At 33.4% G+C, this 20,124-nt stretch overlaps 3 protein-coding genes across 4 annotated transcripts; 2 read left to right on the forward strand and 1 right to left on the reverse strand.

Moving 5' to 3' along the window:
* The first annotated feature begins 4,193 nt into the window (after positions 1-4,193).
* Positions 4,194-7,164, forward strand: LOC21402434 (putative uncharacterized protein YDL057W). Of its 2 annotated transcripts, none has more exons than XM_024166025.1 (7): positions 4,194-4,394; positions 4,705-4,820; positions 5,204-5,286; positions 5,716-5,837; positions 6,108-6,272; positions 6,527-6,620; positions 6,777-7,164. In XM_024166025.1, the coding sequence occupies exons 1-7, from the start codon at positions 4,277-4,279 to the stop codon at positions 7,006-7,008; spliced, it is 930 nt and encodes a 309-aa protein (XP_024021793.1). In that variant the 5' UTR covers positions 4,194-4,276; the 3' UTR covers positions 7,009-7,164. The 2 variants fall into 2 exon arrangements, with proteins under 2 accessions (XP_024021793.1, XP_024021794.1); XM_024166026.1 differs by having other exon boundaries at positions 4,714-4,820; positions 6,777-7,161.
* A 116-nt stretch (positions 7,165-7,280) lies between these two features.
* Positions 7,281-10,165, reverse strand: LOC21402435 (UDP-sulfoquinovose synthase, chloroplastic). Its single transcript, XM_010098755.2, has 3 exons — positions 10,010-10,165; positions 8,420-9,513; positions 7,281-8,011 (listed from the first exon to the last, which is right to left on the reverse strand). Exons 2-3 carry the CDS (start codon positions 9,473-9,475, stop codon positions 7,610-7,612), a joined length of 1,458 nt encoding a protein of 485 aa, XP_010097057.1. The 5' UTR covers positions 9,476-9,513; positions 10,010-10,165; the 3' UTR covers positions 7,281-7,609.
* A 3,838-nt stretch (positions 10,166-14,003) lies between these two features.
* On the forward strand, positions 14,004-16,074 carry LOC21402436 (acyl-lipid (9-3)-desaturase). Its single transcript, XM_010098756.2, has one exon. The coding sequence runs from the start codon at positions 14,184-14,186 to the stop codon at positions 15,525-15,527; it is 1,344 nt and encodes a 447-aa protein (XP_010097058.1). The 5' UTR covers positions 14,004-14,183; the 3' UTR covers positions 15,528-16,074.
* The last annotated feature ends 4,050 nt before the right edge of the window (positions 16,075-20,124 follow it).

Below are 20,124 nucleotides of genomic sequence, written 5' to 3' on the forward strand. Positions count from 1 at the left end.
CCATCATCACCGGATAAGGTAAGAAGAAATGAGAAAAAAAGAATTAAAGCAGAAAACAATATGAGAGGAAAACTAAGGTTCGAAATGTTAAAGCCGACTTTTCAATTGAATAAGAAACAGAAACTAATCATTATTTACATTACATCTATTTTAATAATTACATGAGATACATATTTTTCATCAGTGAAGACTATTTTCACATTTTTCAATTGAATAAGAAGCATAAAAAGATAACAGAAACATAGAAATAGGAAAATAAATAGATAACAAATAAACAAAATAGAAGATAATACATTTTTAAAAAATTCGATGGAAAGAAAGAGAAAACTATATGTAATATTTAAAAAACATATAGTAATAATAAAAATTTAGATAAATGAATAGTGTATTAAAAAATTAGTTCAGGTATTAATTCTCTACTGCTACCAACATATATTATAGGTAATTGAGAAATGACGGAGTAATATCTTTGGCTACCAACTAAATTATTTGCATACATTTCAAATAATCTGGGCAACATCAAAGACAACAAAATCATTACTAACAATTACCTGATACATGGCAACAAAAGAAAAAAAATACTCCATCATCAAAAGATAAGGTAAGAAGAAATCAGAAAAAAAGAATTAAAGCATAAAACAATATGAGAGGAAAAGTAAGGTTCGAAATGTTAAGGCAGATAACAATATATATCCCAAATAATCTTCATATCTCTCAATTGAATAAGAAGCATAAACTAATTATTATTTACATTACATGTATTTTAATAATTATATGATATACATATTTTTCATTAGTATATACTGAGAAGACTATCTTAACATTTTTCAGTTGAATAAGAAGCAGAAAAAGATAATACAAACATAGAAATAGGAAAATAAATAAATAAACAAAACAGAAGACAATACATTCTAAAAAAATTCGATAGAAGGAAACATTAAACTATCTGTAATATTTAAAAAACACATAGTAATAATAAAAGCTTAGAAAAATGAATTTAAGTATTAAAAAATTAGTTCAGGTATTAATTCTCTATTGCTACCAATATATATCATAGATAATTGAGAAATGACTGAGTAATATCTTTGGCTACCAACTAAATTATTTGCATACATCTCAAATAATCTGGCAGAAACAGGAGAAGAAAGAAAATAAACAGATAAGGTAAAAAGAAATCAGAAAAAAAGAATTAAAGCATAACACAATATGAGACAAAAAGTAAGATTCAAAATGTGATGAACAATTGTAAACTAACAACGGTGATAAAAAATGAATAGAATGAAATAAATTATATACAAAAACTGTAACTAACAAATTTTATAAAAACTAAACCCAGTGATAACAAATAGGAGCAATAACTTTAACATTAAAAACTTACCTCCCGATAGTAACAACATAATCAATAGTAACATCATTATCACAACATAATAAAGTTAAGAGATAAATTTACAAATGAACAGATTCATATAACCGATCTTATCAATATAATAAATCCTCTAAAACAATAAAGAAACAACTGTAAAAATAAATAAATTATTACCTCAATTGAAGAAGAACAATAGAGAAGCAGACCCAGTAGGACAACTAAGAGTCGAAAACAAAGAGAAGCAAACAGAAAAATCCGCTATTGAAAACTGATCAAGGCAAAGAGATGAACCAAAAATCCAGGAGACAGTTACAATGAGAGTAGAACCTCAATAGTACTAAGATTTGTAAACGAAGGTATAAGAGAATGTATTATAAAAGTTGAAGAAGCAAAATAGTTTAAAAAAGAGAAACCGTAATAATGAGATAAAACACAATAGTTATATACAAAAAGAACAAATTTTTGATGAAGCACCGATAGCAATTGTTGGGAAAAAAATATCAACTAAGGTAATCATTAGTCAACAGGTGTCACGAAGCATGAAAACCACCGAGAAACCGAACGAATAATGAGCAGACAGTAAAAATTTGTGTTATATGAAATTACAGTAAAAAAATACGTGTCAAAACAATATTATACATACTATAACAATGTAAAAACTGTCTAGAAACTGAAAGAAACAACTATATCAAAAACTAATCCAAAAGATAAGGGAAGAAAATCATTGAAAGCGTAAAAAAAAGAGAAAAAAACATCAATAAATAACATTATCGACAAAAACCATAATAAAAAAGTAAAAGAAATAATTTTCTTTCTAGAAAAAGAAAAGAACAGATAAACATTGTAAAAACTATCTACAAACTGAAAGAAGCAATTATATTAAAAACTAATCCAGAAGATAAAAGAAACAAATCATTGAAAGCGTAAAAAAAACAAAAGGAAAAAATCAACCAATAACATCACAGACAAAAAGCATAGTAAAAAAGTAGAGAAAATAATTTTCTTTCCAAAAAAAAAAAAGAACAGACAAAAAAAGAAAAAGAGAATGTTCTCTGAACAAAAAGGATCAAAAAAACCTAAAAAATAGAGGGGGGAAGTAAAAAATTCTGTAAAGAAAAAGAACAAAAAAATGCAAAAAAAGGAAAAAAAAATTGGTTACAAAAGTGTTTTGCAGAACAACGAATCAGAAGAGATCTGCAAATCACTGGAAGAGAAAACAAAAGTAAACCAAAAATAAAAACCGAAACATAACCCATAAGATTAACTCATATATTACATAACAAACCGAAACAAAGCCCCAAAAAATCTCGAAGGAAAATTTTTTTAGGAAAAGAACCCTAAAAAACTAAAAATACCCACACGGCAAAAAAGTGGAGAAACAACAAAAATTTTCAAAGAAAAACCTATAAAATGGGGAAAATGAAGAGGACATGCGAAGCATAAGAACGCATGAACCAAAGAAAAAAGGAATCGTAGAACAAATCCGTAAATTACTGGAAGAAAGAACAAAAGTTAACAAAAAAAAAGTAGATTCGAAGAGAAAATCCCTAAAACCGCAAATCACTGGAAGATTAATAAAATTTCCAGAGAAAGGAAAACCTAGAAACTCCACCGGAACATAACTCATAAGATTAACTCATATATTACATAACAAACCGAAACAAAGGCCCAAAAAAGCTGAAAGGGGAATTGTTTTTAGAAAATGAACCCTAAAAAACTAAAAATACCCAGACACCAAAAAAGTGGAGAAATAACAAAAAATTCAAAGATAAGGCCAGGAACATAAAATGGAGAAAACGAAGAAGACGTGTGAAGCAGAAGAACGCATGAACAAAAGAAAAAATGAATCATAGAACAAATCCACAAATGACTAAAAAAATAACAAAAGTTAACCAAAAAGAAAAACAAAACAACATATTCGAAGAGGAAAACCCTAAAATCACAAATCACTGGAACAAAGAACAAAAGTAAACCAAAAACAAAAATAAAAAAACACATTCGAAGAGGAAAACCTTAAAAATCAAAGAATACCCAAATGACCCAAAAAAATTGATAAAATTTCCAGAGAGAAGAAAACTTACAAACTCGACCGAAACAGAACCCGTAACATTAACTCGTATATTACATAACAAATCGAAACAAAGCCCCAAAAAATCTCAAACAAAATTTTTTTATAGAAAAAGAACCCTAAAAAACTAAAAATACCCAGACCGCGAAAAATGGAGAAGAAACAAACATTTTCAAAGAGAAGCCGAGACAACAAAAATTGAGAAAGAGAAACCCAGAAACATAAAATGGGGAAAAGCATGGAGAACGATATTAATCCCAGAAACCTCACAAAGAGCAAGTGAGAGAAAAAGGGAAAAAATAAATGGAGTGAAGTGAAGAAGCCAGAACGTGCGCAATGAGAAAAGAAAGGCAGAAACCTCACGAATAGCAAGAGAGAGAAAAAGAGTAAACCGAAGGATAAGACAAAAAACTCAAACAAAAATGAAAAAAAAAATAACAAATGAAGGATAAAATGGTAAAAATAGCTAAAATGACATAGACAGTATAAAAAAAGGCTTCAACAAAAAGAAATAGAAGCAAAATCGATATCACTATTCTTAAATAGTAATTTGATGCGTTTAGTAGTATGTATAATAACTCTCAACCCAAGAGAAGGAAAAAACTCTTACTACTACTAATAATAATAACCCATAATAATAATAATAATAATAATAATAGTAGTAGTGATAATGATAATATAATAATAATAATAATAATAATTAAAAAACTGTCAACTCTTGGTGCGGCTTCATAAAAAAAAAAAACAAAAATAAAAAAGAAACAAAAAACAAAAAACTCTTGGTGCTGCTGGGCAAAACTAGAAAAACACTTTCAGGATCGAGGCTTTGGTTCGTTGTCTACATGATTTATCCTGAACAGGTTTGGGTCGTCGTTTCTTTTGGCGCCGTATACAACAACAACAACCAACCAAAATTCATGTCGGTGAATGCCCAGAAACAACAACGAGCTCCACACCCTGGTGAGAACACAACTATACTGTTTGTATTTCCTTCACTGAAAATCTCTGTATTTCTGGTTTAACCCCTAATCTCGTACCCAATGTAGAGATTTTCAAAATCCTCAGTCCCTGAGCGATCAAAGGTTTTCTGTGACCGTTATCTGATATGGGTTTCCGTTTTTTTTTTTAAAGATTATTATGGCTGATCTACTTTGTCGTTTGATTATTCGGATGGATCATGTTGGTACAAGCAATTTAATCACGAAGTACTAATTTGATTGAAAAAATTTTGATTGTTTTGGTCTTCCCTTCTTCCTTTGTTCGTCTGCCGTAATTCAAGAGAGGAGGGTTATTATAAACAGCCATGGTGAAAAGCTTGTGGGGATATTACATGATACAGGTTCAAAAGAGCTTGTTATAATCTGTCATGGCATACATTCCTCGAAGGTTTGTTCTTTATTACCTCTTGCATTGAAATTCTTACTTATTGGAAGGTTTCTTTTAATTTTTCCATTTTAATCGTTTGTTGTTTTGGCCTCATTTTCGAATAACCGTGTTTGATTTGATACTTGTAAACGATAAAATATGCAGAAAATCAATATATTGGGCAAAATGATTTTTGTGAAATGTGATGATCGAGTTTTCTTCTAAAAAAAAAAATAACATCCTTATATTTGCAATATTAACTTCTTCAGAATCCTTACTGAAAAAAAGAAAAAAAAAAAAAAGATCTTCTGAATCTATTTACCGTGACCTTATCATGCAATATGGCTCCAAAAACTATGTTTTCTTATGTTGAGAAATGGCATCATGGATCTTTTCATCTCTAGGAACGCATCCCTATGGTGAACCTTGCTGCTGCGTTGGAGAAAGAAGGAATCAGTGCCTTCCGTTTCGACTTTCCTGGGAATGGGTAAGCTCTTTGCAATCTAAGAAAAGATTGGCATGTGAGTGAATTGTAAAAAGGGAAGCAGTCATCGGATTGCTTTCGGGCAAATTTTGATCGAACTTATCATACTTTGGGGAGCTAAGTTACTATATAATTCTGAAAGATTATCATGTAGGACTCATGTCACCTATGCTCTGGAACTGGATGTGTAAAAGAAAATTATATGTCGATGAATGCGTCGCTTGACTTGCTTAATCTGTTTAATTCAGAAGCCAGCAATCTGAATGCTGTCTCTGTATATATCTACTGCATTGTTGAAAGCAACACAAATTGATTGATGCCTTTTTCTTTTTTTTTTTGTTTTTTGTCTCTGTCTTTGTTTTTTTTGTTTTTTGTTTTTTTTTTTTTGTTTTTTTGTTTTTAATGAAGAACTTCTGATGTTTTTTCTCTCAGGGAAAGTGAAGGTTCATTTCAATATGGTAACTATCGAAGAGAGGCCGATGATCTACGTGATGTAGTTCAGCACTTCCGCAGGGCAAATCGTACAATTACTGCAATTGTTGGCCACAGCAAAGGTATATCTGCGCTTTATGTTGTTCTAAATTTCAATCACGTACTAGTTATACTATTGTGGATAAAGAATAAAAGAATATCTTGAGACATGTAAACTTGAATATACAACAATCCAGTGGAGGTAGGTGCCATTGCCACTCATTCTATCTGACTATTTCTTCGGCCAATATTACCCGCTTTATACATTTTTTAACATATCGTTCTTAGTGCTAATGATGGCACAAGCCCCCTAATTGTTCATCTATGATTGTAACTTGTGGATCTTTTTGTAGGTGGAAACGCGGTGGTTTTGTATGCTGGAAAATATAAGGACGTTCATACAGTCGTCAATATTTCTGGACGGTTTGATCTGGAAAGAGGTATGGAGGGTCGCTTGGGTAAAGACTTCCGACAAAGAATCAAGCAAGATGGATATATTGACGTTAAGAACAAAAGGGGTAAGCTTATCAGTTTTATTTAGCTTAATATTCCATCTTTAACAGGTCAGAATTTTGTTATTCTGTGTCTAGGATATAAATTTTCTTTATGTTAATTTCAAGTCAACTTATAAACCCGATCTGCTAATAACTCCTTGTAGAGTGCTCCTTGTAATATCATGATGAATCTAATCTTTGTTCATTTATTGAGTCAACTTATTTTTACTTGTTAGTAGTTAGCAGACACTAGCTTATTGTTTTCTTTCCTTTCGTAGGGAAGTTTCTGTATCGAGTGACTGAAGAAAGTTTGATGGACCGCCTAACTACGGATGTGCAAGGGACCTGCAAAACAATTGATCAAAACTGCAGGTTAGATTTCACTCAATAGGAGTCTTGATTTTGACACATAATTCTCCTCTTTCAATCCTAATGTCAGTAGTGGGATATGCCTGGTCCATTAAACCGCTATCCAAGCGTTTTGAACGTATTTCTTCTATTGAGTCTTGCGAATTCTGTTACTTGCAGGGTATTGACAGTTCATGGAACAAGGGATCAAATGGTACCAGTTGAAGATGCTTTTGAGTTTAACAAGTTCATTTCTAATCATAAAATATGTGTTATAGAAGGAGCTGATCATGAATACACCTCTCATCAGGATGAGTTGGCCTGCACTGTGTTAGATTTCATTAGCGCAGATTTTCCCAAGGATCAAAATGCATCAATAAAAGGCGATAGTAATGTCCATTCACGATTATAATTGTTCTGTAATTGCAGTAATTCTTGTCAGGAATGAAAACGTTCCAAAGCACAAGTGCAAATAGCCTCTTCTGCGTAATAATGTCTCTAGCCTTACTAAATAATGCAAGCTCATTACAGTGGGTCTTCCAAAAAAACCCAAAAATAACTTCAATCCAGGAGAGAGAGAGAGAGAGAGAGAGAGAGAGAGTGTGTGTGTGTGTGTGTGTGTGTGTGTGTGAGTTTCTTTGAAAGTACAAGTTCCTTGCATGATTGAGATGTTAAACTTCCATGATACATTGGCGATATGTTAAACTTCCATGATACATTGGCGATATATTGGAGTACAACAGGGTCAGACCATGGCCAAACACCTCCCAACACATTTGTTTCTCACGTCCTGTTTTGGAGCCGGCACTAAACTAAACATACATTTCATCTCAGACACAAAACTGACTAACTGCGGGTATTTATAATTGAACAACTGACTGGTCATTTTTACGATTGCAGCAGAGCAATCACAGAGCACATTTTATATAGGCTAAACAAATCCTATAGATTTAGAAGAAAGAGAGGTGGGAAGATGACAAAGACTTCAAATGTCCTCTTGTATCTACACTCAACTAGGCAGCAACAGTCTTTGGTTTAACTCCAATTTTTTTCCATGAAACACTGGGCATTATCTGCTTTGTGTCAACACGATCCTTGTACTTAATAGCAAAGTTGAGCAAAGAATCAAGAAGAGAGTCTGAGAGTAGGTGCGGCTTAAGTCCCAACTCGATGAGTTTTGTGCGCTTGGCGTTGTAATAATGCTCCTCGGCTTCTACTCTTGGATTTGGCACGGAGATGGTCTTCACTTCGATCCCAAGCTTGTTTCCAGCTTTTGTAACAAGGGCCGCAAGTTCATTGACAGAGAACTGCTCGGTGAATTGGTTGAAGACCCGAAACTCTCCTGGCTTAGCTGGCTTTGCAATGGCAAGCTCAACACATTGAACTGTATCTCTTATGTCAAGATATCCCCGGGTCTGGATACACCATGAAGATAAATGTTAGTAACGGATGCTTTTAAATAGGAATAAGATTAATGAGACAAAACTCACTCACTTGCGTTCAGACCAAAAAGCTGAGACAATGTGTAAATAGAATTAAAATAAACAAGGAACCTAAATGTCCTGAACCCCCATCTATTAGATTTCTGCTGAATTGATATGATAAATTTAAACCTTCAAAGACTATGGTATGTGGAAAATTGCTTGTTATGCCTAGAAGCATGAAAGTAAATAATTTGTATCTCAAAATGTAGGTATTATAACCATCCAATGTGTCTTGTTATAGCAGCAACTGATTCCCCGCAATCTTAGAAACTATCTTTTAACTCAAGTAGATATGTCGTGTATTGTGCATGTAAACATGTCAAGTGGAAGGTGTTTTACCTGGCCTCCCTTGCCGTACACAGTGAGTGGATGACCAACAGCAGCCTGAACACAGAACCGATTCAATGCGGTCCCAAACACACCGTCGTAATCAAGCCTGTTGCATAGCTCTTCATGAATATCAGTTTCCTCTGTTTTAACCCCGTAAACCACTCCTTGGTTTAGGTCAGTGGCTCTGATCCCCCAAGCCTTGCAAGTGAAGGCTATATTATTCGAATCATGAACCTTACTCAGATGATAGAATGAGCTTGCTTGCTTTGGATATGGCAAAGTATCTGTTCTTCCATTATGAGTAATGGTAATGTAACCCTCTTCAATGTCAATATTTGGAGTCCCGTATTCTCCCATTGTCCCAAGCTTCACCAGATGACACTCCTCTCTAAATTCTTTTATGGCAAAGAGCACATTCAATGTTCCAATTACATTGTTGTGCTGCGTAAACACAGCTCTTGACCGATCAATCATCGAGTAAGGGGCAGACCGCTGTTCCCCAAAATGAACAACAGCATCAGGCTCAAATGACTTGAAGGATTCTGATAAGAACTCAAAGTCACAGATATCACCAATGTAGAGCTCAATAGTCTTTCCGGTGAGGGATTTCCAGCAGCGGAGGCGGTTGTGGATGGAGGCAATTGGAGTCAGAGAGTCCAGACTGAGCTGGTGGTCAAAGAGGCGGCGAACAAGGCTGTCAACAATGGCAACCTCATAACCTTTCTTGGATAGGTGGAGGGCAGTGGCCCAACCACAGTAGCCATCACCACCAATGACCATAACCCTTTGTGATTTGGAGGGTTCACTTGAAATCTGGTCAAAACCAGTGCCGGGATTCTTCGAGGCTTCTCGACTTGAAGAGATAGTAGTTGCCTGCACAATGCAGTTTCTACCACCAGACCTTTCCCCGGACAAAACAAGATTTCTAAATGGAGATTTGGAAGTTTGGAAAGGAAAAGAGGCAGGAAATGATGCTACTGATACTGAATCCTGGGTTAATCTGGAGTGGGGTTTACAGCCAGAAGGAATCTTAAGATTGCAGGAAGTTGAAAGCAAATGTGCCATATCAAATGTTCAGAAGTTATGGCAGCAAACACAAACACCTGAAAAAGATTATCAAATGGGTGAAATCATAAAACTAAAAAATTCATCTTGAATATTTGGCGTTACAACTTTTGTACATATACAATACAAGCTACCTCTATCTAAAAAAATGGCTCAAAAATCATGGATATAAGTTCCGAGAGTCCAGGAACAAATCAATGAAAGCAAGAATTATAACAAACCAAACAACAATCCCATGTGCTCAAATGATTAACACTAGTAATAGATTATAATATGCTTATATTTATCACTGAATCACTTCCATATTCACAAAATTTACAACCCAAATGACAGAAAAGAAGAAAGTCAAATATTCGAGACTACGAGAAGTTAATGCTTGGCTGGTCGGAACTGGCACAAACAAGTTGTAAGAGTAACAAAACAGAAAACATAACATATTAAATTCGTTTGTAAGACTTCCAATGATTCTTTCCGAAATAAATAAGAGCCCCAAAACAAATAATAATAGGATTTTAACTCAGAGATAAATATCACCTGAAGAGGTTCAGTGAAGGTTGAAGAAAATGGCGACGTGTGTAAATAATCCAGGAAAAAGAGGAGGATATATATATATATATATATATAGAGAGAGAGAGAGAGAGAGAGAGAGAGAGAGAGAAGTGGAGATTTTGGGTTTAGAAGGAGCGAGACTAGTGAGATCAAACGAGTATATTGATTGGGTATATCCTTTGTTCGGATTTTATCCTCTCAAATACGACAAGTCGGGGCACCAACTCACCCGTAGGCTCCTATTAATCCATCTTTTTCTTATTTCTTTTCCTTTTTTTATATTAATTCAGACTAATATTTCCTTTTTTTTCTTTTTAATAAAAACCTGTGTCTATTATGTATATTTATATGTGATTGAAATGGGTAGAAATGTTGCGATCGAAAAAAAAATAAAATAGAGTAAATGTTTCAAATAGGAACTTCTCTTTCATTTTCTTTTTTTTTACTTGGAGAAACATGCTGGTCGATGGATTGAAATAATAAATGAATAATAGGTGAACAAAAGCTTTCTTTTTTAGGATATAAAGAAAAAACATGTTTTGCTGCCCGGAAGAAACGATGTACACTCCCGATAAACTATAGAGAAACGACGTGTACTTTTCGTTATGAAGGTTTGCGATTGTCTCGGCAGGTTACGACACCTTATTTTCCGGACGTAATTCTTTTGTCAAATCTTTTTTACTTTATAAAGTTTATGAATTTCTTTTTCCTTTCATTAAACCTACCTGTTATTTGCTTTTACAGATTTTTTACAATAAAAGACGTAATTTCATTTTTTAAAAAAAAGTGACTTGTCATTTATTGTTTCAATTTCGAGGCCCTACAATTCAAAAAAAAAAAAAAAAAAGAAGAGAGAGAAATGATAATAATAAAATAAATAAAAGCATTGAGACTGATGAGCAAATAATAATAATAATAAAGTATTGAGACGTGATTATCTATATGAAGTTTCAGATATCATTTATTAGTTTCATTGTCAAGAATTCTAAAATAAAAAAATAAAAAAATAAAACTCATTGGATAATTTGCAAAGAAGAAATAAGTTTTGAGGGTAAAATGACACAACGATCGCAATTCAAAGACTAATGTTATATTGTTATTCACCCTAATTAGGTGATGTTTAGCTTATAAGTTTGAATCAAAATTTTAATTTTTATGGGAAAAGGATATTTATTATAACAAAAAGGTTTGAACCAACCACGAAAAAAAAGAGACTTTAGTCCTTTTAGATCATCTCTAATGTAAATATTAATACTAATTATATATTTATCATTAAAAATTGTAATATGATATGTTATTTTTATTTTTACTCCAATGTATAATGCTATTTGAAATGTTAAATATACTTTTTCTTATAATTATTAAATTTTGAAAGTTGTAAAAGTAAGTTTTTATGTTTAAAATAATTAAAAAATGTAAAAGTTGTATTGATTACGTGAAAAAGTAAATATTTTTCAACCAATAGCAATTAAATATTAAATTTCTCATATGCTATACTTGGTGAGAAATTTGTCACAACAAATAGCATTGCATTAGAAAGTATTTTTTTTTTACTCAAATGCTAAATTTATAATTGGCACATCAATTATAGCATTGTATTAGAAATATTCTTAAAAGGTAAGAATGGATCTGCATGTAACATGGGAAAAATGCTAGGGACCCAATCGAGGGGGAAAAATAGCAATAAAAATTAAAACACACACTTGACATTCATGGGTCCGTTGAATTTCTTTGCAAGAGTAAAATGAGTAAGGGTCCGTTTAATATGTTGATTCGAGTGTTTAATTTGAATTTAGACGTGACTTTATGTGAAAACTTTTTACTGTAACAAAAAAGTTAGATGTGACTGTTTCTGAGAGTTTTTTACTGTAATAAAACTCAAATCGGTGAAATAAACGGAGCCTAAATATATTAACACTTTCTATGTTAATAGGGAAATTTTACTGCGCATCTCCTATTTATGACCCACCGATAGAATAAGTGGTTTTGACAATTGTATTAAATTTTAACAGTTAAATCTATATAAATTCGTATTAAAAATTTATATTACGCCACACCGAATTATTCTTACTACATATTTGATTTGAAAAACTAATCTAATAGTAAAAATACGTACTCCATCATTAGAAGCATAGAAAAGCCATTTTATTAGCGTTTTCCAGCCACTCTGAAGCAATATATTTTGTTTTTGTTTTTGTTTTTTTTTTCCTTTACTTCGCAATTGCATCAATATATTTGACTTAGTTCAATGATAGCATCCCACTCCCAGGCCCCTTTGCATATAAAAGAAAATAGCAAAAAAAAACATATCAAACTACCGGTCCTTTTAAAAACAATACAATTTCTCAAGTTAAACATATTTATAAGTATGATTAATTTTTAATCTTTAGATATGATTAAAATTATATTATATTAAAAAAATATTTAAAATAAATAATTTTATATTTAAATTTAACAGTTTAAAATATAACTTATTGATAAGTCATCCTACCAAGAAACTCCCAACAAAAAAAAAAAAAAAAAAAAAAAAAACTAATGTTTCAACATTCCTTATTTTTCTATGCACCCACTAGTTGGATCTAATTAAAAAAAAAAAAGATAATAATAACTAAAAAAGGAAGAAAGAAAATGAAACCGGATATTTCCTCCAAGGTACACAATATATAAGTAGACTTGACAGCTTATTCATCAGAAAACCATGGTGGTATGACAGCTAAGATTTTAAAACTTAGAGAAATTATAATCATTTTTTATTTACCCACAAAATACAATATTTTATAAAGAAAAAATCTATTACAAAGATTGCACATAGCCACATATTCCTCGTGTGGTGGCCTTTAAAATTATAAAATTTAAACTACTTCCAAGTTTTTGTCCACAAATTAATCCATAAGAAGAAATTATTCCACATAAAGATAGATTTATTATCAGGTTCGCCTATAGTTTTGGGTATGTAATAGTATATTTGCATTTAGTTATGCTCTATTTTATGTAAGAATTTGATACTTTATTAATACATTGACTTCTTTTTTAAGGAATTAAGACATTAATTTCTTATAGGATCTTTTTTTTTAATAAAAAAAATAAAGACATATCAGTTATCACTATCCTCTTTATATATGTGTATATAGTTATAGATCCCCTAAAGCATAGCTTTTTTCTAACGACTTTCCCTCTAATTGTTTGTTCTTTTTTATAACCATCTCTAATTATACGAATTGGAATTTCATAAGTTGATGAAGAAAACGGAAAGCTTTATTGTTATTATCATCATACCAAAACAATTAAATGTCAAAAAATAAGTATCTTTTCCGGAAAAAAAAAAACGAATATTTCGTAGAATATTCCTTGTTTTCTATTTTTTTTTTTTTTTGTTTTCTCAAAGGATAGTCCCTGGCTGTGTTTTGCTTGTGCTAAGAAAAAGATTAACAAAAAAGAGAATGAAAAGGAAGCAGCAAAGTCAAAACTCATGACCCTAACTAGCCGGAGGATTTTCAGCAGGAAAAGCAGGAAATAAAAGAAGGAGAAAATTGTTAAACTTAATTTTGTAGTATATAGGTCTTGATTTTTATCATTTATTTTTAATTAATATGATTGTTTAATTTAAAAAATATTAATTAAGAATAATAAATACAAATTTATATCCATGTATTCTAATAAATATTTGTCTCATTTTCTAAAAAGAGAACAAAGGACAAGCGACACTAACCAAATAATGAAAGGTTCATATAAAAAAATAAAAAAATAAAAATCCCAAAAAATGAAAGGTAATCCCAGACAAGAGAACGTTAGAAAAAGAAAATCATTGTCGTTGAGGACAAAAAAGATAAAAATAAAATAAAATAAAAAATCAAACTCTTAAAAAATCTCTTTAAAAAAAAAATTAAAATTCAGTGGCGCTTCTTCCTGCCAAGCTGTAACACTATCCCACATCCCAAAAGGCCACATCCCCTGATAACCAAACACCCCAAATCACAAACCCATTCCTCTTCTTCTCTCTACAAAATACAAATACACTCTCTTGCCTATCAGTACACTCTTCACAAGCACCATCTTCCTTTCTCACCCCAGAAACGAGGATAGAGAGAGAGAGAGAGAGACGAGAAAAAAAAAAGTCATTTTTTCCCTTTTTTCTCTCTCAGATCTCTGTATAGCTCCAATGGCAGAGCCAAGGAAGTACATTTCCCAGGAAGAGCTCGGGAAGCACAAGAAGCCAGGAGATCTCTGGATCTCCATCCAGGGAAAGATCTACAATGTCTCCGACTGGGCCCACACCCACCCCGGCGGCGAGCATCCATTGCTCAACCTCGCTGGCCAAGACGCCACCGATGCCTTTGTCGCCTACCACCCCGGAAAAGCCTGGCAATATCTCGACCAGTTCTTCACCGGCTACTATCTCAGAGACTACTCCGTCTCCGAGGCCTCCAAGGACTACAGAAAGCTCGTCCACGAGTTCTCCAAAATGGGTCTCTTCGACAAGAAGGGGCACGTCACTTTCCTCACCTTCTGTTTGATCGCAATGTTGTTCGCTATCAGCGTTTATGGCGTGCTGTTTTCCGAAAGCGTTTGGGTTCATTTGCTTTCCGGCGGGTTGATGGGGTTTTTGTGGATCCAGAGTGGGTGGATTGGCCACGACTCGGGTCATTACCAGGTCATGACGAGCCGTGGATTCAACCGGTTTGCGCAGATCCTGACCGGAAACTGCCTCGCCGGAATCAGCATTGGGTGGTGGAAGTGGAACCACAATGCGCACCACATCGCTTGCAACAGCCTCGACTTCGACCCGGATCTTCAGCACATGCCTGTCTTCGTGGTATCTTCGAAATTCTTCGATTCCCTCACGTCTTGTTTCTACGAAAGGAGGATGAATTTCGATTCCTTCGCTAGGTTTCTTGTTAGTTACCAGCATTTGACTTTTTACCCGGTGATGTGTTTGGCTAGGATTAATCTATTTGCTCAGTCGTTTGCTTTGTTGCTCTCTAAGAGAAAAGTGCCCAATAGGGGTCAGGAGATTCTAGGCATTGTTATGTTCTGGATTTGGTATCCTCTGCTTGTTTCTCGCTTGCCCAATTGGAGCGAGAGGATTATGTTTGTTGTTGCCAGTTTCTCCGTTACCGGAATTCAACATATCCAGTTCTGTTTGAACCATTTTTCTTCACGTGTTTATGTTGGCCCTCCGAGTGGAAACGACTGGTTTGAGAAGCAGACTCATGGGACTCTTGATATATCTTGTTCTTCTTGGATGGATTGGTTCCATGGAGGCTTGCAGTTTCAGGTTGCGCACCACCTGTTTCCCAGATTGCCCCGTTGCCAGCTCAGGAAAGTCTCTCCCTTTGTTAAGGAGCTCTGCAAAAAGCACAACTTGCCTTACAATTGCGCGTCTTTCTGGAAGGCGAATGCCATGACGCTGAGCACGCTCAGGACTGCCGCTTTGCAGGCTCGTGATCTTTCTAACCCGGTCCCGAGGAATTTAGTCTGGGAAGCTGTTAATACGCATGGATGATCAGGAGGGATTATGTTATTAATCTTGTGAAACCAGCCTTCTGAGGTTTCGATTTTCTTTGCCTAGGACCTTAAAATGATGTTCAAGTTGGTATTTTGATTGATGTCTGAGGAAGGACATCAGTGATTTTCTTAATGAAGAAATAATAATCATCTTTGCAAATGCTTTGGAGGATTCAACTGCTTATTCTTCCTTCTTTAAGTTTGTCGAATCGGCTTGTGTCCTTTTTTGTAATAGGTGACGTACCATTCATACTGATCGTCTTCAGATCGGTATAGCTTATCCTTTCCTTTGTCTAAAATTTGCCGCATGTAAAGTACTGTAGTTCCCTTTTAGTTTGCTTTTGGATGCTTCAAGTTCAATCCTTTTAGGGGCTTTGGGCCTCCTCTCTTGATATTGTGTTTGGAATTCGTTTTTGTTTGAGACTTGAGATCAGCGGAAGTAAACCTTTCATAGTTTCTGTTTATTTGGAATATGGTTTTGCTTTATCTGATTTGTTGGATTTGTTAGACCTAATATTTGTGTCATAGATATCTCGTTTCTGCATAATAGAACAGCTTTCGTTTGGACCATGAATTTGTTGCAGCATCTCCTGATCCTATAAGATTGTAATTTGCAGTGTAGCAATAAAGTCAGTAATGCCATCTGCCTATATTTCACTGTTTACTGTGTTGTCAAGAACTTGGTCATAGGTACAAGGCACAGGGGAAGAGCCAAAAAGCTGACCATTTGACAATGAAAAGGGAAGGAATTACAGGCAAATCATTTGTGAGATCACTTCATAGGCACAGCTCCTCTAATTTCAAACGACTTAAGAAATATTAGGAATCAAAGAGTCTTGGTGCTATGTTGTGTTCCAAACATAGCTCTTAACAGACAACCAACAATTTACTCTACTTTGGTTCTCTATACTTTTATTTTGGCATATTAATCTTTAAACTTTATTTTTTCTTTTTTTATTAATTTTCGTCCCTGAAAATAAAATTGACAATAGATTTTTATAATTTAACAAATAAAATTTTGTGTCTAATAATTTGAAATTTTATAGAAAGATTTAGAGTATATGTAAAGTTTTTATTATGCGATAAGAATGTAATTATATATATTAACAAAAATCGTTAATCAATTTTAATGCTAAGGAATAAAACTGCAAAATAAAAAATAAAAAATAAAAAAAAGAAGTTTAGGAATTAAAATGTCACAATACTCGTGGTTAGATTATTATCTATTATCATTATTATTTTTTGGGTAGTGAGATAAGTCCCATGTAAGGTCTATCAGAAACCAATGATTAATTCTTTCTTTTTTATGGCAAATACCAATGATTAATTCGTCGAATCATGATCGAGTATTCCACATGTGTGCAGTTAAGTAGATACTCTTTGTGTGTGGGTTGCTAAAACGAAGATACTTTCTTGCATAGTCATTAGGTTGCTAAAATAAAAAATAATATTTTTCTTTATTTAAGGGTCAAACTTTTTAAGCTATCACTTTCTTGTAAAATGACTGAGCCATCATCCGATTAATTTACATTAAACTAGTACGATATCATGTGGCCGGCTGACCGCATGCAAAAGACCTACTCACCGTCCATTAGCATACTCAAATCAGTTTAAAAACTGTCCCGCTCTCTCAATCAATCATTTTCACAGTCTCTGCGTCCTTCTCCACAATCATCGCTAATCATATTCCATTGAAACCCGAACCTTTTCCACCCAAGAAAATCAAGAAGTACAAAAATAAAATTTTACGAGACATTTAGGCTTCGTTTGGTATAAGGATTGAAATCAGGGTGATTTGAGTCATTTGATTCAAATTCATGATTCATGATTTAAATCATGATTCAGAGTGATCAGAACCTTCATTTGGATTTATATATGCATAATTCTGATTCTAACCTGAAATGTGATTCGAACCAGTGTTTAGTTGTCTTATTTTCTGAATTTAAATCATGACCAAAATAAATATAATTTAAAAAATTATATAATAAATATAAATCGTTACGTGTAATTTTAAAAAAAATATAATTCGTCGTATAATTAAAAAAATAAAGTATTAGAAAAAAATTATGCAAATAATTATAACTCAAAATTATAACAAGCTAAGTGAGAAATATATGAAAAAAATGTGAATTAAAAATAAATGCCAAACATAACTTGCCACCCACGAGCAACAATTTATAACAAGCCAATTAGTAGAAAAAAATTTGCCACATCAAATACGAGAACAATTATATAACAAGCCAATGAGAAAAATTCTCACCCGCATGTCAAATCACCATGTCAAATCACCTTTTTTTTTTACTGTTCATGGGGTTTCAAACGGGTGAATCAGGGGGGGCCTGATTTCAAAATCAGGCCCCAAAATGATCCCAATCACTTTTCTGATCCCATATTTTACTGTTCATTTTTTTCTTTCTAAGCACTGATTTGACCTTAATCAGGAGATTTAAATCCCTCAATCCCCCAACCAAACATGCACTTAATTTATGAATTAAAAATTTTAATTTATAATTATAATTTTTAAAATTTAAATTTTTTATAAAAAAAAAATACTGGAAAAAATTTAAAATTATAATTCAAAATTAAAAACAAATCCTTAAAAGAAACATTCCAGCAGAGACTACAATGAGTAACCATGACGAAGAGCAAAGAGGACCTCCACCCAAAGCATGTTGCGCGTGCAGACACCAACATAAAAAATGCGAACCCGGCCGTCCTTTCTTGCGGTACTTCCCGCCCGGCGCTGAAAATTCATGGCTTTACTCGATAAAGGAGCACGGAGCAATAAACATGATACCGCGGCCAGCCTTATCTATGAAGCCCTCGTCTGCGCCAAAGATCCCTCCGGTGGCTGCGTCCCGCGAAATCTTGTGATGGCAGAAAAAACTCGGATTCTCCGAAGCCAAACTCAAAGACGTGACCCGCCAACTCGAGCTCTATAGGCAAGTCTATGGCAATATTGCTACTACTCATCACGTGCAAGCGGAAATCATCAATCCGATATCGTTTGGAGGACTGGCTCAAAACAGTTCTCGGGGAAACTATACTAATAATGATAATAATGTTATTGTTGGGAGCGATCATGAGATTATGCAGCAGAATTTTCAAGATAATTCTCTTCTTGAGTTGAATCTACAATATCCTTTTTATCAGCAACAACAGAATCTTGAAGTTCAGGACAATAACTACCAAAATGGCGTCGGTCGTTCGGAAATCAATCCGGCGTCGTCTAGAGGATTCGCTCAAAACAGTTCTCAAAGAAATTTTACTAATAATGTCATTGAAGATAATCCTCGTCTTGAATTAGGTGTGCAATATCTTCCTGCTCGGCAATAGCAGAATCTTTTCAAGTTCAAGATAATAATTACCAAAATGATGGGGTCCTGCTCCTACTCCTATGGAGGTTTACTTTCCAACGCCAGTATCTTCGTCATCTTCACTTCCTGCTTTAGATATGGACGCACTTGAGAAACCGTTAGCTCTGATTTTACGTCGGGTGTCACAGATAGTGTTGAGAACACTGGTTGATTAATTAAGTTCCGGATTAATTATGTTCAGTTTCTTGAGTAAAATAAAATGTAAGAATAAAAAGAACACGCAATATGGTATCACAGTTCAGTGCACTCACTTATATTTGTGGGGTCACGCCCATACAGTAAATAGTTCATTACGTTCCAAAAATTACAGACATTAATGGACTTATTCACACAGGCCCTTCTAGACAATGAAGTCACTGTGACAAATCTCTATAGTAATGTTATTTAATGTGCACCACACGTCTTCTATTCACTTAGCGAACTCCCTTCGATTATCAGAGCTTCCTCTCGAAGGTAACAAACTTCTCTCACTAAAAGCTATTTCTCTGAAAAAGCTCTTAGACTCACAGATTTTTTCTCTAGATATTTTCTCTATTAAATCCGTATACTTTGTGAGTAGAAATAAGAACTTTAAATAGAACAACTAATGCCTCTCAGAGAAGATGGAAATTAAATCGAGTGTGAGCTAGAGCAGGACAGGAAGGGGTGCTGATTCACCGTCTTTGATATTCTTCAGTAAATCAACTTCGTTAAAAAAAAAAAAAAAATGGTAAGGAATAGACGTGACTGTAAAAAGATTTTTCTTTTTTCTTTTTTTCCCTGATACATGTAAATCAGTTACATGCTATGAGCTCTCTATGTGTTGTAGATATTTTTCTTTTTTCGTTTTTTCCCTGATACATGTCAATCAATTACATCTTATGAGCTCTGTATGTGTTGTGGATATCAAACATTGAAATCAAGAATATATAACGAAATACTACCTTTTCTTTTAACCAATTTTTATTAAGTAGCAGGTGTGAGTATGTGACACGTTGTTCTTCTCAAAATGTCTAAAATTGTGAAACTATTATGTTTTGTAATATTACTTTGATGTTAAGAAGTGAAAAACTGAATTTTCGAATTAACATATTCCGCTTTTGTTTTTTTTGTTTTTTTTTTCGTAGTTAGGAAAAACAGAAAAGTGTTTTTAAGCTAAATGGCCAAACAACCTTTATAGTTTTCCCATTTTATTTTCCTGTTATTTTTAGTTTGCTTGTCGTTCATGAAATTGCTCCC

The sequence above is a fragment of the Morus notabilis genome, unplaced genomic scaffold, assembly GCF_000414095.1.
Source record: "Morus notabilis unplaced genomic scaffold, ASM41409v2 Scaffold804, whole genome shotgun sequence".
NCBI classification, from domain to species: Eukaryota; Viridiplantae; Streptophyta; class Magnoliopsida; order Rosales; family Moraceae; genus Morus; species Morus notabilis.

Bases quoted from the DNA above. Each gene is read 5' to 3' on its own strand.
- LOC21402434 (XM_024166025.1), top strand. From the start codon at position 4,277: ATGATTTATCCTGAACAGGTTTGGGTCGTCGTTTCTTTTGGCGCCGTA. The intron at 5,287-5,715 runs GTAAGCTCTTTG...TTTTTCTCTCAG, and splicing joins TTCGACTTTCCTGGGAATGG to GGAAAGTGAAGGTTCATTTC. The intron at 6,273-6,526 runs GTAAGCTTATCA...TTCCTTTCGTAG, and splicing joins TGACGTTAAGAACAAAAGGG to GGAAGTTTCTGTATCGAGTG.
- LOC21402436 (XM_010098756.2), top strand. From the start codon at position 14,184: ATGGCAGAGCCAAGGAAGTACATTTCCCAGGAAGAGCTCGGGAAGCAC.
- LOC21402435 (XM_010098755.2), bottom strand. From the start codon at position 9,475: ATGGCACATTTGCTTTCAACTTCCTGCAATCTTAAGATTCCTTCTGGC. The intron at 8,012-8,419 runs GTAAAACACCTT...TGGTGTATCCAG, and splicing joins TGTACGGCAAGGGAGGCCAG to ACCCGGGGATATCTTGACAT.